This window comes from Salmo trutta, chromosome 20 (assembly GCF_901001165.1).
Source record: "Salmo trutta chromosome 20, fSalTru1.1, whole genome shotgun sequence".
NCBI classification, from domain to species: domain Eukaryota; kingdom Metazoa; phylum Chordata; class Actinopteri; order Salmoniformes; family Salmonidae; genus Salmo; species Salmo trutta.
Genome location: NC_042976.1, coordinates 4,189,873 through 4,217,299, shown reverse-complemented (window position 1 = coordinate 4,217,299; position 27,427 = coordinate 4,189,873). Strand labels below are relative to the sequence as shown.

Sequence of the window (27,427 nt, the reverse complement as noted above, 5' to 3'; positions counted from 1 at the left end):
ACCCTGCCACATACGACTCGTGTCTGACCCATTGAATTGCGACTCCACTTTGTCTTTGTACTGATGTTTTGGCTGTTTGATTGCCTTACGGAGGGAATAACTACACTGTTTGCAGTGGTTCGCGCTTTCAGTTTTGCATGAATGTTGCCATCTATCCACGGTCTCTGGTTTGGGTAGGTTTTAATAGTCACAGTGGGTACAACATCTCCTATACACTTCCTGATGAACTTAGTCACCGTATCCTTGTATTCGTCAATGCTATTCTCAGAGGCTACCCGGAACATATCCCAGTCCATGTCATCAAAACAATCTTAAAGCATGGATTGCGATTGGTCAGACCAGCTTTGAATAGTCCTTTGCACGGGTACTTCCTGATTGAGTTTCTGCCTATATGAAAGGAAAAGCAAAATGGAGTTGTGATCAGATTTGCTGAAAGGAGGGCGGGGGAGGGCCTTGTAGGCATTTCGAAAAGTTGTGTAGCAGTGGTCCAATGTTTTTCCAGAGTGAATACCACAGTCAATGTGTTGACTATAGAACTTTGGAAGCGTTTTCCTCAAATTTGCTTTGTTAAAATCCCCAGCTACAATAAATGCGGGCTCAGGATATATGTTTTCCAGTTTTGCATAAAGTCCAGTGTAGTTTGTTGAGGGCCGCCGTGGTATCGGCTTGAGAGGGAATATACACATCTGTGAATATAACCACAGAAAATGATCTTGGGAGGTAATACAGTCGGCATTTGATTGTGAGGTATTCTAGGTCGGGTGAACAAAATAACTTGAGTTTCTGTACATTATTACAATCACACCATGAGGAGTTAATCATGAAACATACACCGCCGCCTTTCTTCTTCCCGGAGAGTTCTTTAATCCTGTTTGGCCTAGGGGGCAGTATTGAGAATTTTGGAAAAAATATGTGCCCATTTTTAACTGCCTCCTACACCAACTCAGAAGCTAGAATATGCATATTATTGTTCAGGTTTGGATAGAAAACACTCTGACTTTTCTAAAACTGTTTGAATGGTGTCTGTGAGTATAACAGAACTCCTATGGCAGGCAAAAACCTGACAAGGTTTCACGCAGGAAGTACCCTGTCTGACAAGGAGTCGTGCGTCTTGCATCTGTTTATTGAAAAGTAAGGATCTTAGCTGTAACGTGACAATTCCCAGGGCTCCGATAGGCTCTCAGAACCCGGGAAATACCTGAAGGTTTACGAGGCAGCCTCAGGCTGAAACACATTATCGCCTTTGGCAAGTGGCCGATCAGAGGACCTTTGAATGAGGCGCGTGCACGATTTGCTCCTGAGGAGAAATTTAATTCGGCTGTTTAGGCTCAATGCATATTCCCGGTCGGAATATTATCACTTTTCTACGAGATAAATGGCATAAAAATTGGTTTTAAACAGCGGTTGACATGCTTCGAAGTACGGTAATGGAATATTTAGACATTTTTTGTCACGCCAATGCGCCATGCTCGAGACCGTGATGAAGCATTCTGATAGTGTCTAGAACTCACGAACAAAACGTCGCTGTTTGGATATAACGATGGATTATTTGGGACCAAACCAACATTTGTTATTGAAGTAGAAGTCCTGGCAGTGTATTCTGACGAAGAACAAGCAAGGTAAGACCATTTTTCTTATAGGAAATGTGATTTTGGTGGAGGCTGACCTGGGTGTGTGTCTAAATAGCTAGCCCTGTGATGCCGGGCTATGTACTTAGAATATTGCAAAATGTGCTTCATCCGAAAAGCTATTTTAAAATCGAACATATCGAGTGCATAGAGGAGTAATGTATCTATAATTCTTAAAATAATTGTTATGCTTTTTGTGAACGATTGTGAGGTATTCTAGGTCGGGTGAACAAAATAACTTGAGTCTCTGTACGTTCTCACAATCACACCATGAGTAGTTATTCATGAAACATACACCCCCGCCTTTCTTTTTCCCGGAGAGTTCTTTATTCCTGTCTGTGCGATGTACTGAGAACCCAGCTGGCTATATGGATGGGGACAGTATATCCGGAGAGAGCCATGTTCCTGTGACGCAGAGTATGTTACAATCCCTGATGGCTCTCTGGAAGGAGATCCTCGCCCTGAGCTCATCTATTTTATTATCCAGAGACTGAACATTAGCGAGTAATATCCTCGGAAGCGGTGGATGGTGTGCACACCTCCTGAGTTGGACAATAAGTCCACTCCGAATACCTCTTCTCCGCCGGCAGGGTTTTGGAGCTGGAATAAGTTCAATTGCCCTGGGGGGTACGAATAAAGATTCCATTTCGGAAAAGTCGTATTCTTGGCCGTATTGCTGGTGAGTTACCGCTGCTCTGATATCCAAAAGTTGTTACTGGCATGATGTAATAACACAAAAAAGTTCTGGGCCGATAATGCAAGAATTAACACGCAAAAAAAAACGAATTACTGCAAAGTTGCTTCTGTCAGTGTCATTTTCGCATCCAACTAAATTCTCACTTGCAGGTTCCTTCTCGACAATGCAACAACAATAAGAACTAATAAAAGATAAGAATATACGAACGTAAAGTAAATAGAATTAGAATTAAATAAACGTTTTAGCATAAGTATAATACAGGAAGGCACAATGTATAGTCCAATAGTTACACGTTTTGGGGAAGGGAGGATTGGGGGGCAAGTGTTTAAATTGGTGCAATATTTAGCAATCATCATAATAGTCTGATTGCAGCTGTTGTTATTTGTGTGTGTGGCATGAATGTGTGTGTGTCTGTGTGTGTGTGGCATGAATGCGTGTGTCTGTGTGGGTGTGTGGGTGTGTGTCTGTGTGGGTGTATTGGATGAATGTGTGTGGTTGGGTGTCTGTGTGGCTGTGTGTCTGTGTGGGTGTGTGTCTGTGTGTGTCTGTGTGGGTGGGTGTCTGTGTGGGTGTGTGTCTGTGTCTGTGTGGATGTGTGGGTGGGTGGGTGTCTGTGTAGGTGGGTGTCTGTGTGTCTGTGTGGGTGAGTTAGTGCAGTTATCTCAGACTCTCTAGACTAACCTGTTGTGTCTCTCTCTCTCCTCCTGCAGGCTACCGCTGCTTCAAGGCAGTGATGTTCTCTAACCTCTCTCTGGTCACTCCTTGGTTTCTAACATGTCTCCTGCCTCTCTCTCTCTCTCCTCCTGCAGGCTACCACTGCTTCAAGGCAGTGATGTTCTCTAACCCCTCTCTGGTCACTCCTTGGTCTCTAACATGTCTCCTCTCTCTCTCTCTCCTCCTGCAGGTTTCCGCTGCTTCAAGGCAGTGATGTTCTCTAATCTCTCTCCTGTCTGGCTCTAATCCAGGGGTGGGCAACTTTGATGGGAGTGGGGGGGAGATTTAGAAATGTTATAATGAATTTCTTGCAATGCTTCATATTTTGCCATAGGGTGGAGAGAAATATTTGCAATGTTTGCAGTATGATATCTGAGTGTGACTGACTAACAAAATCAGTGGGGGGGGGGGGGGGGTCCCCCGGCCAGTAATTCAACCATGATAACAAGTTTAATAGCTGGCACCGAACCTAATTTAGCAATGTAAAAAATGTTAGTGGACATGGGCTAATTGACTGACTATCAGAGACATGTGGTCCCATGTGGCTCAGTTGGTAGAGCATGGTGTTTGCAATGCCAGGGTTGTGGGTTTGTTTCCCACGGGGGGCCAGTATGGAGAAAAAATGAATAAAATGCATTCACTACTGTAAGTCGCTCTGGATAAGAGCGTCTGCTAAATGACTAAAATGTAAATGTAAAATAACAAGTCTAAAAAAAACTGCTTGTGGACAACCAAGGTTAGAAATGTCATCTTGGTGTATTCGATTATTCTGTCAACAGTAGGTTGAGACCAATGACATATAAATATATATAAACCCTGGATTGCTGATACTATGTTTTAGACATGGAGAGGCTTTGAAGCCACCGGTCCTCCATATTGGAACTCCTCAGAAAAAACTGCCTTCCATATGAATGAATGGAATTTTACAGTATTTCATTTAAAATGTTTCAAGGACAAAATTACGTGTTTTTAAGTATTTTTCGTTGTTGAAGTGGGGACAGTAACATTAGCGTCAGGAGCGTCGTAAAGGACAGACCAAGGCGCAGCGGGTATCGTGCTCGTCTTCTTTTTTTATTACGAGTGAACACTTAAACAAAATTAACCATATATAAATATTAACTAACGCCAAACAACAGTTCCGTAAGGACACAAATACTATACAAAAAACAACCACCCACAAAACCCAAAGGAAAACAGGCTGCCTAAGTATGGCTTCCAATCAGAGACAACAAAAGACACCTGCCTCTGATTGGAAACCACACTCGGCCAAACCTGGAAAACGGAACATAGAAAATGAAAACTAAAACCAAAATCCACTAGAGCAAAAACCCCAAAACACACAAAACAAACACCCCCTGCCACGCCCTGACCATACTACAATGACAAATAACCCCTTTACTTTTCCAAACATTGTAAGAAAAATAGTTTTAGATATTATATTTATATAATATATATATATATTATGTTTAGCTCACATAATGTATTAAGGTATATGTAATAGATTTAGCATGGCAAAAACACATGTAGATTAATACATGCATTTTAATTATCTATAGCTCTGTCTCTAACATGTCTGTCTGTCTGTCTGTCTGTCTGTCTGTCTGTCTGTCTGTCTGTCTGTCTGTCTGTCTGTCTGTCTGTCTGTCTGTCTGTCCTTCAGGCTCTAACATGTCGTCTGTCTGTCTTTCAGGCTCTAACATGTCTGCCTGTCTGTCTGTCTCTCTGTCTCTCTGTCTGTCTGCCCTTCAGGCTCTAACCCTCCTCTCCTCTCCTCCTCGCAGGCTTTAACCTGTCTCTCTTTCTCTTCTCCTCCTTTCAGGCTTTAACCTGTCTCTCTCTCTCTCTCCTCTTCTCCTCTCCAGGTTACCGTTGTTTCAAGGCGGTGATGTTCCTAACAGGCTTGATGTTTGGCTCCGTCATCATCTTTCTGCTGTGTTATAAAGAGCGTGTTCTGGACACCCAGCTGAGCGTGGAGGCCTCGGTGGGAATCGGCCTGGGCATCGGTACCCTCTGTGGCCTGGTCACCATGCTGGTGCGCTCTGTTGGACTATACATGGTGGGGCTCCTGCTGGGACTGCTGCTGGGCATCGCCTCACTGGTAAATAAGAGAATACAGTCTTTATCTGTGTGTGTTTGTGTGTTTGTTGAGTGTGTGTGTGTGTGTGTGGGGGGGAGTTGTGTGTTTTTTGAGTGTGTGTGGGGGTGGGGTTGTGTGTTTTGTTGAGTGTGTGTGTGTGTGTGTTTTGTTTAAGTCTGGAAGAAGATTAACACATTTGTATTTTTTTTATGTAATTCCCCTTTTAGTTGCACATCTAGCGAGTGAGGAATGTCTAATGTAATCTTCTAGTGATGGTTCTATACTGCTGCAGCTCATTTCATGGCAACGTTTACAAATAATTAATAATAGATTCAAATGGTATACTTCCTCCTGATATACTTCTGCCAGGTAAGACTACTTTGCAGTTAACATTTAATTGAGAAGGTTTTGGGGGAAGTATTTCTGTCAACCCACAAGACGGTTATAACATCAACTGTCTAGAGTGTGTGTAGCAAATGGGCGCACCAGGCCGAAACGGGCGCACCCGACCGAAACACCGAAACGGGCGCACCAGACCGAAACGGCACACCAGACCGAAACGGCCGCACCAGACCGAAACGGCACACCAGACCGAAACGGCCGCACCCGACCGAAACGGGCGCACCAGACCGAAACGGGCGCACCAGACCGAAACGGGCGCACCAGACCGAAACGGGCGCACCAGACCGAAACGGGCGCACCAGACCGAAACGGCGCACCAGACCGAAACGGGCGCACCAGATCGAAACGGGCGCACCAGACCGAAACGGCGCACCAGATCGAAACGGGCGCACCAGATCGAAACGGCGCACCAGACCGACCGACAGGGCAATATTGCTGGAAATGAATTGTCAGATATTGTTTTAGGTTTGGCATTTTAAGCCAATAGAGGCTAGCCAGTGGTGGGATATGTTAGATTGATTAGATAGTAATTGGGAGATTGCATTGTCTGAGCTTGCGCTATCAAACCAGGAAATGTTTTCCTGATGTACTATTGGCTATCTGAATAAAATAAAACTTAACACAAATCTCTCCATTCAGGTGGTAATGGAGGAATTCCACCACCCCCGGACAGTGTGGGTTCCGCTGGGGGTGTTGTTGGGGTCAGGCATGCTGTTCGCCGTCCTGACCCTCCAATGGCAGCGCTTCTTCACCACCCTCTCCACCGCTGTGTTTGGCTCGGCTGTCATCACCGTCACTGTGGACTATTTCATCGAACTGTTTGCTCTTGTCAGGTATATTAAAGACACATATATTATATTATATATTACAGATGCATATTATATATTACAGATACATATTATGTATTAGAGATGATATATATTACAGAGGATATTATATATCACAGACATATATTATACATTGCATATGATATTATAAATTACAGATACATATTATATATTACAGATACATATTATATATCACAGATAAATATTATATATTACAAATACGTATTATATATTACAGATAAATATTATATATCACAGATACATATTTTATATTACAGATATGATATATTGTAGATGATATTATATGTTACATATGATATTATATATTACAGATTATATTATATATTACATATGATATTATATATTACAGATTATATTATATATTACATATGATATTATATATTACATATGCTATTATATATTACAGATTATATTATATATTACATATACATATTTTATATTACAGATTATATTATATATTACAGATGATATTATATATTTCATATACATATGATATATTACAGATACGTATTATATATTACTGATGATATTGTATATTACATATGATATTATATATTACTGATGATATTATATATTACTGATGATATTATATATTACTGATGATATTATATATTACATATGATATTATATATTACTGATGATATTATATATTACTGATGATATTATATATTACATATGATATTATATATTTATATGATATTATATATTACAGATGATATTATATATTACAGATGATATTTTATATTACATATGATATTATATGTTACATATGATATTATATATTACATATGATATTATATATTACATATGATATTATATGTTACATATGATATTATATATTACTGATGATATTATATATTACATATGATATTATATGTTACATATGATATTATATATTACTGACGATATTATATATTACAGATTATATTATATATTACATATGATATTATATATTACATATGATATTATATATTACAGATGATATTATATATTACAGATGATATTATATATTACTGATGATATTATATATTACTGATGATATTGTATATTACTGATCATATTATATGTTACTGATGATATTATATATTACTGACGATATTATATATTACAGATTATATTATATATTACATATGATATTATATATTGTAGATGATATTATATATTACTGATGATATTGTATATTACTGATCATATTATATATTACTGATGATATTGTATATTACTGATCATATTATATATTACAGATCATATTATATATTACTGATACATATTATATATTACATATTATATTATATATTACCTATTATATATTACAGATGATATTATATATTACAGATACATATTTGAGAGGATCAAGGTGGCTCCGCCCCGTCCTGTCTGCTGGTTCACCTGGGTCATCATGGGGGTGTGGCCTGTACTGGCATTGCTGGGGGTCCTCATCCAATGGAAGGTCACCGCCGAGGGATACTCACACACTGAGGGTAAGTCTGAACCCTAACCGTTAACCCTTAACCCTTAACCGATACTCACACACTGAGGGTAAGTCTGAACCCTAACCGTTAACCCTTAACCCTTAACCGATACTCACACACTGAGGGTAAGTCTGAACCCTAACCGTTAACCCTTAACCCTTAACCGATACTCACACACTGAGGGTAAGTCTGAACACTAACTGTTAACCCTTAACCCAGCACCACCCCAACATCAACATATGTGAAAATGGCGCCTTTTTTTGTAGTTTTTTGGGGGTTTTGTAGTTAAAAAGATCGAGCATGATGAGCTTTTCATCGTGTGATTTTAACCACTTATCCTCATCTAACTTTTTTACCTCAAAACATAGACATGCCCCATTTTCACATACACTATACACTGTATACAAAAGTATGTGTACTCCCCTTCAAATAGGTGGACTTGACTATTTCAGCCATACCCGTTGCTAATAGTTGTATAAAATTGAGCACACAGCCATGCAATCTCCACAGACAAACATTGGCAGTAGAATGGCCTCTCGGAACAGCTCATTGACGTTCAACGTGACACCGTCATAGGATGCCACCTTTCCAACAAGTCAGTTCGGCAAATTTCTGTCCAGCTAGAGCTGTTATTATGAAGTGGAAACGTTTAGGAGCAAAAACGGCTCAGCCACGAAGTGGTAGGCCACACAAGATCACAGAAAGGGACCACCAAGTGCTGAAGCGCGTAGCGCATAAAAATCGTCTGTCCTCGTTCGCAACACTCACTACCGAGTTCCAAACTGCCTCTGGAAGCAACGTCAGCACTAGAACTGTTGGTCAGGAGCTTCATGAAATGGGTTTCCATGGCCGAGCAGCCGCACACAAGCCTAAGATCACCATGCTCAATGCCAAGCATTGGCTGGAGTGGTGTAAAGCTTGCCGCCATTGGACTCTGGAGCAGTGGAAACGCGTTCTCTGGAGTGATAGATCACACTTCACTATCTAGCAATCTGATGGACGAATCTGGGTTTAGCAGATGCCAGGATAACGCTACCTGCCCAAATGCATAGTGCCAACTGTAAAGTTTGGTGGAAGAATAATTTTCTGGGGCTGTTTTTCATGGTTTTTCATTTCCAGTAAAGGGAAATCTGAACGCTACAGCATACAATGACATTCTAGATGATTCTGTGCTTCCAAATTTGTGGCAACAGTTTGAGGAAGGCCTTTTCATGTTTCAGCATGACAATGCCCCCGTGTACAAAGCGAGGTCCATACAGAAATTTGGGATGAATTGGAATGCCAACTGCGAGCCAGGCTTAATCTCCAAATATCAGTGCCTGACCTCACTAATGCTCTAGTTGCTGAATGGAAGCATGTCCCCTGCAGCAATGTTCCAACATCTAGTGGAAAGCCTTCCCAGAAGAGTGGAGGCTGTTATAGCAGCAAAGGGGGGGACCAGCTCCATATTAATGAATTTTGGGGGGGAATGAGATGTTTGACTTGCATGTGTCCACATACTTTTGGTCACATAGTGTATGTTGATGTTGGGGGGGTGGTGCTGGAGGTGATGGTGCTGGAGGTGAATATGATGTTTAACATTTTAGAAGTATCCCTTTCATCAGGTTCTAACCGGCTTGTAGTGTGGTAGGAGGTAGGCTATATACCACCACAGAATCAGCGGTTTCAGAGAACCAGAGTTATTTTTTTACCATATAACAAGACATCACACATCTAATGTGATAAAGCTGTGAAAATGTGATGCCTTGTGATCAAAAGCAAAAGGGAGGAAAAGAAGCTTTGGAGGAGGTGGTGGCGTGGTTCTGATCTGGTGGTTGTCACAGTACCAGCCTGGTTCCCCCCCCCTTCTACCCCTGGTCTCCCTGGGTTAAAAGTTTTTGATTACTGGGCTTTGAAGGGTGTCAGGCGATAGGAAGAAGGGGGGTAAGAGAGAGGTGTGAGGGTGAGTGGGGGCAGGGAGAGGTTGACGGGAGGCAGGGTGGAGGACAAGAGGAGGCGAGGGGGCAGAGAGAGGGTAGGGGGCAGCGAGGAGGACAATAAGGGGCAGGGTGAGGATGGGGTGGCAGTGATGAGGGTAAGAGGGGGCAGGGAGAAGGTGGGGGGCAGAGAGAAGGTAGGGGCATCAAGGTGGACAGGAGGGGGCAGGGTGAGGATGGGGTCAGCGAGGAGGACAGGAGGGGGCAGGGTGAGGATGGGGGGCAGCGAGGAGGACAGGAAGGGGCAGGGTGAGGATGGGGGGGCAGAGAGAGGGTGGGGGCAGAGAGAGGGTGGAGGGCAGAGAGAAGGTAGGGGCAGCGAGGAGGACAGGAGGGGGCAGGGTGAGGATGGGGGGCAGCGAGGAGGACAGGAAGGGGCAGGGTGAGGATGGGGGCCAGCGAGGAGGACAGGAGGGGGCAGGGTGAGGATGGGGGGCAGCGAGGAGGACAGGAAGGGGCAGGGTGAGGATGGGGGCCAGCGAGGAGGACAGGAGGGGGCAGGGTGAGGTTGGGGGGCAGCGAGGAGGACAGGAGGGGGCAGGGTGAGGATGGGGTCAGCGAGGAGGACAGGAGGGGGCAGGGTGAGGATGGGGGGGCAGTGATGAGGGAGAGGGGGCAGAGAGAGGGTGGGGGGCAGGGTGAGGATGGGGGGCAGTGATGAAGGAGAGGGGCAGGGAGTGGATGGAGGGGCAGTGATGAGGATAAGAGGTGGTGAGGGGGCAGAGAGAGGTGGGGGGGCAGGGAGAGGGTGGAGGGCAGAGAGAAGGTAGGGGGCAGAGAGAGGGTGGAGGGCAGAGAGAAGGTAGGGGCCAGCGAGGAGGACAGGAAGGGGCAGGGAGTGGATGGGGGGCAGCGAGGAGGGTAAGAATTGATGAGGGGGCAGAGAGAGGGTGGGGGCAGAGAGAAGCAACGAGATGCAGAGAGATGGGCGAGGAAGGGCAAGAAATCCATTAAGTGGAGACGCTGACAGATGTTGCCTCTACCTCTCTGACAGATGCTGTCTAGGCACACATAAAAAGAGAGATCCCCATGTATGACACAAATTATCCTGCTACTGCTGCTGGTAATGAACAGGGAACAGTATTATTAAATCTGATCAAACTTTATTTGTCACATACACATGGTTAGCAGATGTTAATGCGAGTTTAGCGAAATGCATGTGCTTCTAGTTCCGACCATGCAGTAGTATCTAACAAGTAATCTAACAATTTCACAACTACCTTATACAAGTGTAAAGGAATGACTAAGAATATGAACATATGAACAAGAAACAGTATTATTAGTCCTGCTGCTAATGAACAGGGAACAGTATTATTAGTCCTGATGATAATGAACAGGGAAAAGTATTAGTAGTCCTGCTACTGATAATGAACAGGGAACAGTATTATTAGTCCTGCTGATAATGAACAGGGAACAGTATTATTAGTCCTGCTACTGCTGATAATGAACAGGGAACAGTATTATTAGTCCTGCTGCTGATAATGAACAGGGAACAGTATTATTAGTCCTGATGATAATGAACAGGGAACAGTATTATTAGTCCTGCTGATAATACTGATAATGAACAGGGAACAGTATTATTAGTCCTGCTGATAAAGAACAGGGAACAGTATTATTAGTCCTGCTGATAAAGAACAGGGAACAGTATTATTATTCCTGCTGATAATGAACAGGGAACAGTATTATTAGTCCTGCTGATAATGAACAGGGAACAGTATTATTAGTCCTGCTACTGCTGATAATGAACAGGGAACAGTATTATTAGTCCTGCTGCTGATAATGAACAGGGAAGAGTATTATTAGTCCTGCTGATAATGAACAGGGAACAGTATTATTAGTCCTGCTGATAATGAACAGGGAACAGTATTATTAGTCCTGCTGGTAATGAACAGGGAACAGTATTATTAGTCCTGCTGATAATACTGATAATGAACAGGGAACAGTATTATTAGTCCTGATGATAATGAACAGGGAACAGTATTATTAGTCCTGCTGATAATGAACAGGGAACAGTATTATTAGTCCTGCTGATAATGAACAGGGAACAGTATTATTAGTCCTGCTGATAATGAACAGGGAACAGTATTAGTAGTCCTGCTGCTGCTAATGAACAGGGAACAGTATTAGTAGTCCTGTTGATGATACTGACAATGAACAGGGAACAGTATTATTAGTCCTGCTACTGCTGATAATGAACAGGGAACAGTATTATTAGTCCTGATGATAATGAACAGGGAACAGAATTATTAGTCCTGCTGATAATGAACAGGGAACAGTATTATTAGTCCTGCTGATGATACTGACCATGAACAGGGAACAGTATTATTAGTCCTGCTGATAATGAACAGGGAACAGTATTATTAGTCCTGCTGATAATACTGATAATGAACAGGGAACAGTATTATTAGTCCTGCTGATAATACTGATAATGAACAGGGAACAGTATTATTAGTCCTGCTGCTGATAATGAACAGGGAACAGTAGTATTAGTCCTGCTGCTGAAGATAATGAACAGGGAACAGTATTATTAGTCCTGCTGATAATACTGATAATGAACAGGGAACAGTATTATTAGTCCTGCTGATAATGAACAGGGAACAGTATTATTAGTCCTGCTGCTGATAATGAACAGGGAACAGTATTATTAGTCCTGCTGATAATGAACAGGGAACAGTATTATTAGTCCTGCTGATAATACTGATAATGAACAGGGAACAGTATTATTAGTCCTGCTGATGATACTGACCATGAACAGGGAACAGTATTATTAGTCCTGCTGATAATGAACAGGGAACAGTATTATTAGTCCTGCTGATAATACTGATAATGAACAGGGAACAGTATTATTAGTCCTGCTGATAATGAACAGGGAACAGTATTATTAGTATTATTATTATTATTAATTAGTATTAACATTATTATTAGTATTATTATTATCAGCTGGGCTTGACAATCTGGACCCTTTCTTTCTAAAATGATCTGCCGAAATTATTGCAACCCCTATTACTAGCCTGTTCAACCTCTCTTTTGTGTCGTCTGAGATTCCCATAGATTGGAAAGCAGCTGCTGTCATCCCCCTCTTCAAAGGAGGTGACACTCTCGACCCAAATTGCTACAGACCTATATCCATCCTACCCTGCCTTTCTAAGGTCTTCGAAAGCCAAGTCAACAAACAGATTACCGACCATTTCGAATCCCACCGCACCCTCTCCGCTATGCAATCTGGTTTCAGAGCTGGTCATGGATGCACCTCAGCCACGCTCAAGGTCCTAAACGACATCGTAACCGCATCGATAAGAAACAATACTGTGCTGCCGTATTCATTGACCTGGCCAAAGCTTTTGACTCTGTTAATCACCACATCCTCATCGGCAGACTCAGTAGCCTTGGTTTCTCAAACGATTGCGTCGCCTGGTTCACCAACTACTTCTCTGACAGAGTTCAGTGTGTCAAATCGGAGGGCCTGCTGTCCGGACCTCTGGCAGTCTCTATGGGGGTACCACAGGGTTCAATTCTTGGGCCAACTCTTTTCTCTGTATACATCAATGATGTCGCTCTTGCTGCTGGTGAATCTCTGATCCACCTCTACACAGACGACACCATTCTGTATACTTCTGGCCCTTCTTTGGACACTGTGTTAACAACCCTCCAGACGAGCTTCAATGCCATTCAACTCTCCTTCCGTGGTCTCCAACTGCTCCTAAACACAAGTAAAACTAAATGCATGCTCTTCAATCGATCGCTGCCTGCACCTGCCCGCCTGTCCAGCATCACTTCTCTGGACGGTTCTAACTTAGAATTTGTGGACAACTACAAATACCTAGGTGTCTGGTTAGACTGTAAACTCTCCTTCCAGACTCACATCAATCATCTCCAATCCAAAGTTAAATCTAGAATAAGCTTCCTATTTCGCAACAATGCATCCTTCACTCATGCTGCCAAACATACCCTCGTAAAACTGACCATCCTACCAATCCTCGACTTCGGCGATGTAATTTACAAAACAGCCTCCAATACCCTACTCAACAAGCTGGATGCAGTCTATCACAGTGCCATCCGTTTTGTCACCAAAGCCCCATATACTACCCACCACTGCGACCTGTACGCTCTCGTTGGCTGGCCTTCGCAACATAATCGTCGCCAAACACATTGGCTCTACAAGACCCTGCTAGGTAAAGTCCCCCCTTATCTCCGCTCACTGGTCACCATAGCAGCACCCACCTGTAGCACGCGCTCCAGCAGGTATATCTCTCTGGTCACCCCTAAAGCCAACTCTTCCTTTGGTCGTCTCTCCTTCCAGTTCTCTGCTGCCAATGACTGGAACAAACTATAAAAATCTCTGAAACTGGAAACACTTATCTCCCTCACTAGCTTTAAGCACCAGCTATCAGAGCAGCTCCCAGATCACTGCACCTGTACATAGCCCATCTATAATTTAGCCCAAACTACTACCTCTTCCCCTACTGTATTTATTTTATTTATTTTGCTCCTTTGCACCATATTATTTATATTTGAACTTTGAACTTTCTTCAAACTACAAATCTACCATTCCAGTGTTTTACTTGCAATACTTTATTTACTTTGCCACCATGGCCTTTTTTGCCTTTACCTCCCTTATCTCACCTGATGATAATGAACAGGGAACAATATTATTAGTCCTGATGATAATGAACAGGGAACAGTATTATTAGTCCTGCTACTGCTGCTGATAATGAACAGGGAACAGTATTATTAGTCCTGCTGCTGCTGATAATGAACAGGGAACAGTATTATTAGTCCTGCTGCTGATAATGAACAGGGAACAAACAGTATTAGTAGTCCTGCTGCCTGCATGGGGGAAAGTGTCAAAACATTTTAGGATTATTTTTGTGGAATCCCCATGCTGGGTGTAGTTGTTTGAAAGAGAGCATGTTTGATGACAATGTTTGGAGCAGGCGCGTTCTCTCTCTTTCTCTCCCTGTTTTTTTCTCATTGTCTCTTATCCTATCCTGCTGTCTCTCTCTCCCTCCCTTTGTCTCCCTCTCGCCACTCTCACTCTATCTATTTTCCTCCCCGTCTTTTCTATCATCCTCTCCTGCGCTCTCCCCCTCCCTCTGTCTCCCCTCTCAACTCTCAATCTATCTATTTCCCTCCCCCTCTTTCCTCTCATCTGCTCCTGCTCTCTCTCCCTCCCCTTCTTTCTCTCGTCCTCTCCTGCTCTCTCTCCCTCCCCCTCTTTTCTCTCATCCTCTCCTGCTCTCTCTCCCTCCCCCTCTTTCTCTCGTCTTCTCCTGCTCTCTCTCCCTCCCCCTCTTTTCTCTCATCCTCTCCTGCTCTCTCTCCCTCCCCTTCTTCCTTCCGGCCTCTCCTGCTCTCTCTCCCTCTTTTCTCTCATTCTCTCCTGCTCTCTCTCCCTCCCCTTCTTCCTTCCGGCCTCTCCTGCTCTCTCTCCCTCTTTCTCTCATTCTCTCCTGCTCTCTCTCCCGCCCCCTCTTTTCTCTCGTCCTGTCCTGCTCTCTCTCCCTCCCCCTCTTTTCTCTCATTCTCTCCTGCTCTCTCTCCAGTGGTTCTCAGTCGACAGCAGCGGAGGGTCCAGTTGATGAGGATCCACCAGAAGGAAGAGAGGATGCAGAAAGAAGTGAGGAAGAAGAAGAGACAGAAGCAACAACAGCATCAGCAGCCGGAGCAACTCCAGCATCAGCAGTACCACCGCCCTCCTCCACCTACCTACCCTCCTCCTCCTACCACCGCCACCACCGCCACCACCACCACCAACAACAAACCCCTCCTCCCTGAGCCTATCACCTACCACAGGAAACCAAACCCTATTCGACGCTTCGATGGGGACGTGCTGTCTCCTGTAAGACCCTCTTTCTTTCTCTGTCAGTGTGTATGGGCTGCATCCCACTGGACTGTCTTTGACTTCGCCATCTATTGTTATCTCCAAAGTTTTGGCATCCGCCATAGAAATCCTTAGAAAGAATAAGATAAAGCTATTGAAAGATAGCCCGATATGTGTTTTTCTACATTGTAATGGACACGGTGCAACCTTTGGTAGGTAGGCTGCTGGCAGGCTTCGGCTGCGGTACAGCAGAACCAAATCAGCCGGTTGTCATAGTTATCACTGGGGAAGTAAAATGATAGGCTACAATGACTTTGTTTATGATTATGCACACCACAAATGAAATGTAACTATTTGTTTCTTTAATTTTATTTTCTGGATGCCTTTTTATTATCTGGATAGACACAACGGTTACACCAATCAAAACGTTAGACGAATCAAAACGTTACACCAATCAAAACGTTAGACGAATCAAAACGTTACACCAATCAAAACATTACACCAATCAAAACGTTACACCAATCAAAATGTTACACCAATCAAAACGTTACACCAATCAAAATGTTACACCAATCAAAACGTTACACCAATCAAAACGTTACACCAATCAAAGCAGTGGAACTGTCTACAGTGTCTCAGACCCCTTGGATTTATTTACATTTTATTGTGTTACAAAGTGGGATTAAAATGAATTTATTTCAACAATCTACACAAAATACTCCATAATGTCAAAGTGGAAGATTATTCTTTTTTTATAAATATAAAATGTATAACTAAAATATAGTTATTGCGTAAGTGTCCAGACCCTTTGTTTAGGCAAGCCTACATTAGTTCAGGGGTCAAATTTGTCTTAACAAATCGCATAATAAGTTACATGGACTCACTTTGTGTGAATGACTAGCCCTTCCTCTGTCCCCCATACATACAGTACAACATCTGTAAGATCTCTCATCAAGTATTACATTTGAAGCACAGATTCAACTACAAAGACCAGTAAGCTTTTCAAAAGCCTCATAAAGAAGGGCAGTGATTGGTAGATGGGTAACAATAACAAATCAGGCTTTGAATATCTCTTTAAGTATGGTCAAGTTAATAAGTATGCTGTGGATTACGTATTAAACCCCCCAGACACATCAAAGATACCGTTGTCCTTCTGAACTGAGCTGCAGGACAGGAATGAAACTGCTCAGGGATGTTGCCATGGGGCCATTGGTGTTTTTAAAACAGCTACAGAGCTCAATGTCTATGATGATAGAAAACTGAGGATGATCAACAACATTGTAGTGACTCCACAATAATGACCTAAATGACTAACACAAATATACAGAATATCTTGTATGCAACAAGGCACTGAAGTAATACCGCAGAAAAAAAGCACAGCAAAGGAATACACTTTTTGGCCTAAATGCAAAGACTTATGTTTGGGGCAAATTCAACACAGCACTCAGTAAATGCCACCTTATTTTCAAGCATGGTGGTGGCTGCATCATGGTATGGGTATGCTTGACATCGGCAAATACTGGGCAGTTTTTCAGGATAAAAAGAAATGGGATGGAGCTAAGCACAGGTGAAATCCTAGAGGAAAACCTGGTTCAGTCTGCTGGTGAATTCATCTCTTAGTGTCTGTTGGAAAACAGACTGAACCAGGTTTTCCTGTAGAATTTTGCCCGTGCTTATAGCTGTATTCCGTTTATTTTTATCCTAAAAAACACTCCCTATTCCTTGCCAATGACAAGCATACCCATAACATGATGCAGCCACCACCATGCTTAAAAATATGAAGAGTGGTACTCAATGATATATTCAGGACAACAAGTTCATTTCTTTGACCCATTTTTGCAGTATTATTTAAGTGCCTTGTTGCAAGCACGATGCATGTTTTGGAATATTTGTATTCTGTACAGACTTCCTTCTTTTCACTCTGTAAATTAGGTTAGTATTGTGGAGTAACTACAATGTTGTTGGTCCATGCTCAGTTGTATCCTATCACAGCCATTAAACTCTGTAACTGTTTTAAAGTCACCATTGGCCTCGTGGTGAAATCTCTGAGTGGTTTCCTTCCTCTCTGGCAACTGAGTTAGGATGGATGCCTGTATCTTTATAGTGACTGGGTGTATTGAGAAACTATCCAAAGTGTAATTAATAGCTTCACCATGTTCAAAGGGATTTTCAATGTCTGTTTTTAATATATTTACCAATCGGTGCACTTCTTTGAGAGGTATTGGAAAACCTCCCTGGTCTTTGTGGTTGAATACCTCCCTGGTCTTTGTGGTTGAATACCTCCCTGGTCTTTGTGGTTGAATACTTCCTTTGTCTTTGTGGTTGAAAACCTCCTTAGTCTTTGTGGTTGTACCATAATACCCTGTATATAGCCTCCACTTTGACTCTGTACTGGTACCCCCTGTATATAGCCTCCACATTGACTCTGTACCGGTACCCCCTGTATATAGCCTCCATAATTGACTCTGTACCGGTACCCCCCTGTATATAGCCTCCACATTGACTCTGTACTGGTACCCCCTGTATATAGCCTCCACATTGACTCTGTACCGGTACCCCCTGTATATAGCCTCCACATTGACTCTGTACCGGTACCCCCTGTATATAGCCTCCACATTGACTCTGTACCGGTACCCCCCTGTATATAGCCTCCACATTGACTCTGTACCGGTACCCCCTGTATATAGCCTCCACATTGACTCTGTACCGGTATCCCCTGTATATAGCCTCCACATTGACTCTGTACCGGTACCACCTGTATATAGCCTCCACATTGACTCTGTACCGGTACCACCTGTATATAGCCTCCACATTGACTCTGTACCGTTACCCCCTGTATATAGCCTCCACATTGACTCTGTACCGGTACCCCTGTATATAGCCTCCACATTGACTCTGTACCGTAATACCCTGTATATAGCCTCCACATTGACTCTGTACCGGTACCCCCTGTATATAGCCTCCACATTGACTCTGTACCGGTACCACCTGTATATAGCCTACACATTGACTCTGTACCGGTACCACCTGTATATAGCCTCCACATTGACTCTGTACCGGTACCACCTGTATATAGCCTCCACATTGACTCTGTACCGGTACCCCCTGTATATAGCCTCCACATTGACTCTGTACCGGTACCCCTGTATATAGCCTCCACATTGACTCTGTACCGTAATACCCTGTATATAGCCTCCACATTGACTCTGTACCGGTACCCCCCCTGTATATAGCCTCCACATTGACTCTGTACCGGTACCACCTGTATATAGCCTCCACATTGACTCTGTACCGGTACCACCTGTATATAGCCTCCACATTGACTCTGTACCGGTACCACCTGTATATAGCCTCCACATTGACTCTGTACCGGTACCCCCTGTATATAGCCTCTACATTGACTCTGTACCGGTTCTCCCTGTATATAGCCTCCACATTGACTCTGTACCGGTACCCCCTGTATATAGTCTCCACATTGACTCTGTACCGGTACACCCTGTATATAGCCTCCACATTGACTCTGTACCGGTACCCCCCTGTATATAACCTCCACATTGACTCTGTACCGGTACCCCCTGTATATAGCCTCCACATTGACTCTGTACCAGTACCCCCTGTATATAGCCCCGCTATTGTTATTTTACTGCTGATCTTTAATTATTTGTTATTCTCTCTTACTTTTTTAGGTATTTTCTTAAATCTGCATTGTTGGTTAAGGGCTTGTAAATAAGCATTTCACTGTAAGGTCTACACCTGTTGTATTCGGTGCATGTGACAAATACGATTGGATTTGATTTGATTTGATTTAAAAACCTCTCTGCTCTTTGTGGTTGAATCTGTGTTTATAAACTCATTGCTCGACTGAGGGACCTTGCAGATAATTGTATGTGTGGGTTACAGAGGTGAGGTAGTCATTCAAAAATCAAGTCAAAACACTGTTTTAAAGACGGAATGTGTCAATACAAATTATTATGTGATTTTTTTCACATGAATTTATTTAGGCTTCCATAACAATGGGGTTGTATACTTATTGACTAAAGACATTTCAGGTTTACATTTTTTATTCATTTCAAAAGTAATTCTACTAAAAAAATTCCACTTTGACATTATGGGGTATTGTGTGTATATCAGTGACATAAAATCTCAATTTATGAATTTTAAATGCAGCCTGTAATACAACAAAATGTGGAAAAAGTCAAGGTGTGTGTGAATACTTTCAGAAGGCTCTGTATATTGTACTTTGACTAAAACAATGACTTATTGACTTAAATTGTTGTCAATCAATCAAATTTATTCATAAAGCCCTTCTTACATCAGCTGATGTCACAAAGTGCTGTACAGAAACCCAGCCAAAAACCCCAAACAGCAAGCAATGCAGGTGTAGAAGCACGGTGGCTAGGAAAAACTCCCTAGAAAGGCCAGAACCTAGGAAGAAACCTAGAGAGGAACCAGGCTATGAGGGGTGGCCAGTCCTCTTCTGGCTGTGCCGGGTGGACATTGTAACAGAACATGGCCAAGATGTTCAAATGTTCATAGATGACCAGCAGGGTAAAATAATAATAATCACAGTGGTTGTCGAGGGTGCAACAGGTCAGCACCTCAGGAGTAAATGTCAGGTGGATTTTCATAGCCGATCATTCAGAGTATCTCTACCGATCCTGCTGTCTCTAGAGAGTTGAAAACAACAGGTCTGGGACAGGTAGCACGTCCGGTGAACAGGTCAGGGTTCCATAGCCGCAGGCAGAACAGTTGAAACTGGAGCAGCAGCACGGCCAGGTGGACTGGGGCCAACAAGGAGTCATCATGCCAGGTAGTCCTGAGGCATGGTCCTAGGGCTCAGGTCCTCCGAGAGAGATAAAGAAAGAAAGAAAGAAAGAAAGAAAGAAAGAAAGAAAGAAAGAAAGAAAGAGGGGAGAGAGAGAGAGAAGGAGAGAAGGAGAGAAGGAGAGAGAGAATTAGAGCAAGCGTACTTAAATTCACACAGGACACCGAATAAGACATGAAAAATACTCCAGATATAACAGACTGACCCTAGTGCCTTTCCGTTCACCTTCACACCCCTGGGCCAGACTACACTCAATCATAGGACCTACTGAAGAGATGAGTCTTCAATAAAGACTCATCGGTTGAGACCGAGTCTGCGTCTCTCACATGGGTAGGCAGACCATTCCATAAAAATGGAGCTCTATAGGAGAAAGCCCTGCCTCCAGCTGTTTCCCTAGAAATGCTAGGGACAATTAGGAGGCCTGCATCTTGTGACCGTAGCGTACTTGTAGGTATGTACGGCAGGACCAAATCGGAAAGATAGGTAGGAGCAAGCCCATGTACTGCTTTGTAGGTTAGCAGTAAAACCTTGAAATCAGCCCTTGCCTTAACAGGAAGCCAGTGTAGAGAGGTTAGCACTGGAGTAATATGATCACATTTTTTGGTTCTAGTCAAGATTCTAGCGGCCGTATTTAGCACTAACTGAAGTTTATTTAATGCTTTATCCGGGTAGCCGGAAAGTAGAGCATTGCAGTAGTCTAACCTAGAAGTGACAAAAGCCTGATAATGATGTGCAACATTATGGGTATTTCAGCTCGAAAAAGTGGATTTTTACTGGTGTGGGCTTTTAAAATTACAGTGCATTTAAGTAAAAGAAAGAAAAAAAACTTTTGCGGGAAAGCAAGAAAATTGAGTTAAAAAAAATTGATAATTCGTGGATTATTGTGGATACCATTATCCCAGTGAGCCTCCCAGGCCCATGTTGTCCAGGTTTAAGAACATAAACTGTATATTAAAAATGAATAATATTATATTGTATTCTATTACACCCTCTTAACATATCCCACAGATCCCTTGGACAAAATTAGTTTAATCTGCCACTATTACCCCCCCCCCCCCCCCGCCAAATGTACAACTAAAATAAAAACTATTTTATTGTGGAGATCAGCCCACTGACGCAGTGCAGTGCCGCAGCAGTTGCTGCAGTACCTCCTTGAGAACCCCTGCCCTATATAGTGCAGTACTATGGGTCCTGGTCAACAGTAGTGCACTAATATGGGTCCTGGTCAACAGTAGTGCACTACTATGGGTCCTGGTCAACAGTAGTGCACTACTATGTGTCCTGGTCAACAGTAGTGCACTACTATGGGTCCTGGTCAACAGTAGTGCACTACTATGTGTCCTGGTCAACAGTAGTGCACTACTATGGGTCCTGGTCAACAGTAGTGCACTACTATGGGTCCTGGTCAACAGTAGTGCACTACTATGGGTCCTGGTCAACAGTAGTGCACTACTATGGGTCCTGGTCAACAGTAGTGCACTACTATGGGACCTGGTCAACAGTAGTGCACTTTTATGGGTCCTGGTCAACAGTAGTGCCCTACTATGGGTCCTGGTCAACAGTAGTGCACTACTATGTGTCCTGGTCAACAGTAGTGCACTACTATGGGTCCTGGTCAACAGTAGTGCACTACTATGTGTCCTGGTCAACAGTAGTGCACTACTATGGGTCCTGGTCAACAGTAGTGCACTACTATGGGTCCTGGTCAACAGTAGTGCACTACTATGGGTCCTGGTCAACAGTAGTGCACTACTATGGGTCCTGGTCAACAGTAGGGCACTACTATGGGTCCTGGTCAACAGTAGTGCACTACTATGTGTCCTGGTCAACAGTAGTACACTACTATGGGTCCTGGTCAACAGTAGTACACTACTATGGGTCCTGGTTAACAGTAGTGCACTACTATGTGTCCTGGTCAACAGTAGTGCAATACTATGGGTCCTGGTCAACAGTAGTGCACTACTATGGGTCCTGGTCAACAGTAGTGCACTACTATGGGTCCTGGTCAACAGTAGTGCACTACTATGTGTCCTGGTCAACAGTAGTACACTACTATGGGTCCTGGTCAACAGTAGTACACTACTATGGGTCCTGGTCAACAGTAGTGCACTACTATGTGTCCTGGTCAACAGTAGTACACTACTATGGGTCCTGGTCAACAGTAGTGCACTACTATGGGTCCTGGTCAACAGTAGTGCACTACTATGGGTCCTGGTCAACAGTAGTGCCTTACTATGGGTCCTGGTCAACAGTAGTACACTACTATGGGTCCTGGTCAACAGTAGTGCCTTACTATGGTTCCTGGTCAACAGTAGTACACTACTATGGGTCCTGGTCAACAGTAGTGCACTACTATGGGCCCTGGTCAACAGTAGTGCACTACTATGGGTCCTGGTCAACAGTAGTGCACTACTAGGGGTCCTGGTCAACAGTAGTACACTACTATGGGTCCTGGTCAACAGTAGTGCCCTACTATGGGTCCTGGTCAACAGTAGTGGCTTATTACTATGGGTCCTGGTCAACAGTAGTGCCCTATATAGAAAATACGGTACCATTTTGGATGCAACCACCGTCTATGTCTGTCTCAATACGGATGTAGGATCTTCATTTGACCTATATTGTCACAGCAAAGTAATCTTCATCTGTCTTCATCACTGTCTGTGTCTGTTGTCTCTGGACATCTGGAGTAATCGTTCTCTCTCTCTCTCTCTCTCCCTTTCCCTCTCTCTTTCTCCCTTTCTTTCTATCCTCTCTCACTCTCTTCCTCTACCCTCTCGTTCTCCCTCCCTCTACCCTCTCCTTCTCTCTCCCTCTACCCTCTCCTTCTCTCTCCCTCTACCCTCTCCTTCTCTCTCCCTCTACCCTCTCGTTCTCCCTCCCTCTACCCTCTCCTTCTCTCTCCCTCTACCCTCTCCTCTCTCCTTCTACCCTCTCCTTCTCTCTCCCTCTACCCTCTCCTTCTCTCTCCCTCTACCCTCTCCTTCTCTCTCCCCCTCCCTCCTCAGAGTTACATCGCTAGTTTCCGGGACAGACAGGTGGACAGACGGGATTACCCTCACCACGGCAGGCCCATCGCCAGGCACCACATGGCTGACCGAGACTACGACTGTGGATCCCAAGTACCCCTGACTGCCCCCAATGGACCGGCTGTACGAGTTTGACATTGACAATAACCTTTATATCCTGTGACAGTGCTCCTACTGGTTTGGAGTGGTACTGTTTTGTCCTTTTTCTTTTTTTTTGTCCAGTGAAGTTCTCCAGTGTCCAGATTGAATGTTAATCTCTGGACTAATGTATTCTGAGGTGGATATGGAAGGTTAATGTCACCTGTCCCCTTCTCTTTTCTTTTAGCCTGAAGCAAATCAGTGTCCAGACTGAGATTGACCTTTGAACCCTGGACTGACTTAGAAATGAAAGGCCTTTGATGTCTTCCATTGAACTCTCTTCCATTGCGTCCTTTAGTCTGTGGTTTACATGGGCTGCGGAACATAGAAACCCTGAGGTGGTTCCTTCGTCTCAGCTCTTATTAAATTAAAGACATCTATTTTTTTGGAGGGTTACAATTTCCCTGAACATGTACGTCGATACCTGTATAGGGTCTTAAAGGTGAAAGGAAGCGTAAAACGTTACCAACGTAAGACATCAACTTCCCTGGAAATATGTCACTACAGTTGAAATACCGTTTTCTCCTACTGTGTGATATGTGGGCCAGTGTTGATGTGTTGTGTGTCTAAGATCATTGTCCTGTGTGTCTGTGTGTGTCTACTGCCCACGACGGTCCATTATTAGTCAGCGCTAAGTCTCTTTAATCTGCTCATTTTAAACACGGCTAAGCGATGTTACCTTTAAATCTACTGTATTATTCAAAGAAACCTGCTATGGCTTCGATGTTGCCTTTACTGGTCTTGTGGGGGAGATGGAGTACAAATCACCTGCTATTTCTCTCCTCTCCCCCCTCTCCTCTCCCCTCCTCTCCCCCTTCTCCTCTCCTCCTCTCCCCCTTCTCTTCTCCTCTCTTCTCCCCCTTCTCCTCTCCTCTCTTCTCCCCCTTCTCCTCTCCTCCCCTCCCCCTTCTCCTCTCCTCCCCTCCCCCTTCTCCTCTCCTCCCCTCCCCCTTCTCCTCTCCTCCCCTCCCCCTTCTCTTCTCCTCCCCTCCCCCCTTCTCCTCTCCTCTCCTCCCCTCCCCCCTCTCCTCCCCTCCCCCTTCTCTTCTCCTCCCCTCCCCCTTCTCCTCTCCTCCCCTCCCCCTTCTCCTCTCCTCTCTTCTCCCCCTTCTCTTCTCCTCCTCTCCCCCTTCTCCTCTCCTCCCCTCCCCCTTCTCCTCTCCTCCCCTCCCCCTTCTCCTCTCCTCCCCTCCCCCTCTTCTCATCTCCTCTCCTCCCCCTTCTCCTCCCCTCCCCCTTCTCCTCTCCTCTCCTCCCCTCCCCCTTCTCTTCTCCTCCCCTCCCCCTTCTCTTCTCCTCCCCTCCCCCTTCTCTTCTCCTCCCCTCCCCCTTCTCCTCTCCTCCCCTCCCCCTTCTCCTCTCCTCCCTTCCCCCTTCTCCTCTCCTCCCCTCCCCCCTCTCTTCTCCTCTCCTCCTCTTCTCATCTCCTCTCCTCTTCTGCCTTTGTATTGTATTTACCCCTACAGTCAGATAACATCACAAGTCCGTTAGACACATTTTGTGCTGTGACGGAAAACAGGGACTGTTAGAGTCCATGTGGGGATATTATAGAGCATGTGATAATGTCTCCCTCTGTGTCAGTTACAGCACTATATCAGGTACAGCATATGAAGGGGGGCTCATTTCAACTCCTACATGAAGGGGGGCTCATTTCAACGTCTACATGAAGGGGGGCTCATTTCAACTCCTACATGAAGGGGGGCTCATTTCAACGTCTACATGAAGGGGGGGCTCATTTCAACTCCTACATGAAGGGGGGCTCATTTCAACGTCTACATGAAGGGGGGCTCATTTCAACTCCTACATGAAGGGGGGGCTCATTTCAACTCCTACATGAAGGGGGGCTCATTTCAACTCCTACATGAAGGGGGGCTCATTTCAACGTCTACATGAAGGGGGGCTCATTTCAACTCCTACATGAAGGGGGGGCTCATTTCAACTCCTACATGAAGGGGGGCTCATTTCAACTCCTACATGAAGGGGGGGCTCATTTCAACTCCACCATGAAGGGGGGGCTCATTTCAACTCCTACATGACTGTACTGAAAGCTTTCCCTCGACACTGTTCTTAACTGTGATCGAGTGTGAAATGGTAATCTTTTGTGTTGGCGGTTAGTAAGATGTGACTGAATACATACAGGAGCTAACAAAGAGAAGATTATATATATATGTATGTATGTACTGTGAGAGCGCTATTGAATATGTGGATCTGTATTAACAGAGAGTGACTTACGGTATATAGTACAGGCCTGGAAGTGTACTGAGAATTATTTCTGAAGATTCATTCATTTCTGAACAGGGATCCATCGTCCTTGCGTTTGTTGTTTTGCGAGTTTTTATACGCCACTTTTAACAGACGCTTTTATCCAAAGCGTTAAAGCGTGCGTACATTTTACGTATTGGTGGCCCCGGCGGGAATCAAACCCATGACCTTAGGTATTGCAAGCTCCGTGCGCTGAGCCAGACAGGGACGCTGTGTGTGTTTTATTACAAATATTACTAATATGTTGTACATATTAAAATGGGGGCAGACGTAATAGATGTTTTGGGGCTGGGTTCAATGGAGCCGTTCTCGGTGTTTCTTCTCGTGTCAGGAGAAAAAGCCCTGAACGTGACTTTGGGGGGGGGGGGGGAGGAATGAACACAGCACTATGAGTGAAGGACCAGCCAATGGGGAGTTACTTTGACTTTCTATCCTCCTTTCTGTTTTTTTTGTTACATAGTGAAAAAGGGCTTGAGGGTTTCGAACAGTTTTCTCTTCCTGTTGTTAAGTGACTGTCAGTCAAAATACTTTTAATGTCTTTATAAATACTGTACATCTTTTTGAATGCTGTGTGTGTATATATATATATATATATATATATATATATATATATATATAATATGTTGTGTGTTCTTGTTAATTATTGTCATAATTAGTAGTTGAATTGATTTAATGCTCTGATTTATCCTTTTCTAAGTATAATTACATACTGTATGTTGGCCGCGATTCAAGGAGCGATGTAGCGCAGCGTACTATAACAGATTGTAAAAAGGCATTTTACGCTGACATTTTCAGAGTTTTACCATGAATACGCTCACCTCTTAAAGTTCCTGGGAAAAATGTCTGGCTGTAGAGTGCCATTGCTGCTCTTTATTAGCTAGGCAGACATGATTATATGAGTTGTACTTTTCTCTTACGGACTGATCAGCTGTGGGTTTCCATGGCTGATTTTCAAATTATACAATATTTCCCTATATAGGGCACTACTTTTGACCGGGGCCCATAGTGCATTACTTTTGATTAGGGCCCATAGTGCTCTGGTCAAAAGTAGTGCACTATATAGGAAATAGGGTGCCATTTGGGATGTAATGGATTTACATTTACATTTACGTCATTTAGCAGACGGTCTTATTCAGAGCGACTTACAAATTGGTGCATTCACCTTATGATAATGCATGAGTTAAAGGTCTGATGCATACATTTTTATCTCAATATCAAATCAAGTACCTTACTGGGATTATTTTCAATCGAAAAGGTACAAAATGAAACAAAAGTAGCTTCTTAGCAAGACATTTCTCAAGTAAGAATTTTGCTAGGACTGTCTGGGAGTGGTCTGAGTGGGAAGGGGAAAACTGAAAATGATCTGTTATTGGCAGAGAGGTTTGGAACTCTCTTTCTTATTGGTCTATTAACTCATTTACCGCCTGGTGATGTCACCAGGCAGGCCAAAACTCCATCCATCCAACCAAAAACAGTCAGATATTTGAGGCGGTCTCTTCAAACAGCTCTTACGCTAAAAGGGCATTATGCATCATTAAAAA

At 43.7% G+C, this 27,427-nt stretch overlaps 1 protein-coding gene across 1 annotated transcript in view; it reads left to right on the top strand.

Annotated features, from left to right (window-relative positions):
* Positions 1-23,984, top strand: part of tmem198aa (transmembrane protein 198aa) — a 29,998-nt gene extending 6,014 nt beyond the window's left edge. The window contains exons 2-6 of the mRNA XM_029702058.1: positions 4,902-5,137; positions 6,158-6,351; positions 7,702-7,847; positions 15,358-15,653; positions 23,466-23,984. Of these exons, the coding sequence (XP_029557918.1) occupies positions 4,902-5,137; positions 6,158-6,351; positions 7,702-7,847; positions 15,358-15,653; positions 23,466-23,621 (1,028 nt within the window). The 3' untranslated portion in view covers positions 23,622-23,984. The remainder of the gene's footprint in view (positions 1-4,901; positions 5,138-6,157; positions 6,352-7,701; positions 7,848-15,357; positions 15,654-23,465) is intronic.
* The last annotated feature ends 3,443 nt before the right edge of the window (positions 23,985-27,427 follow it).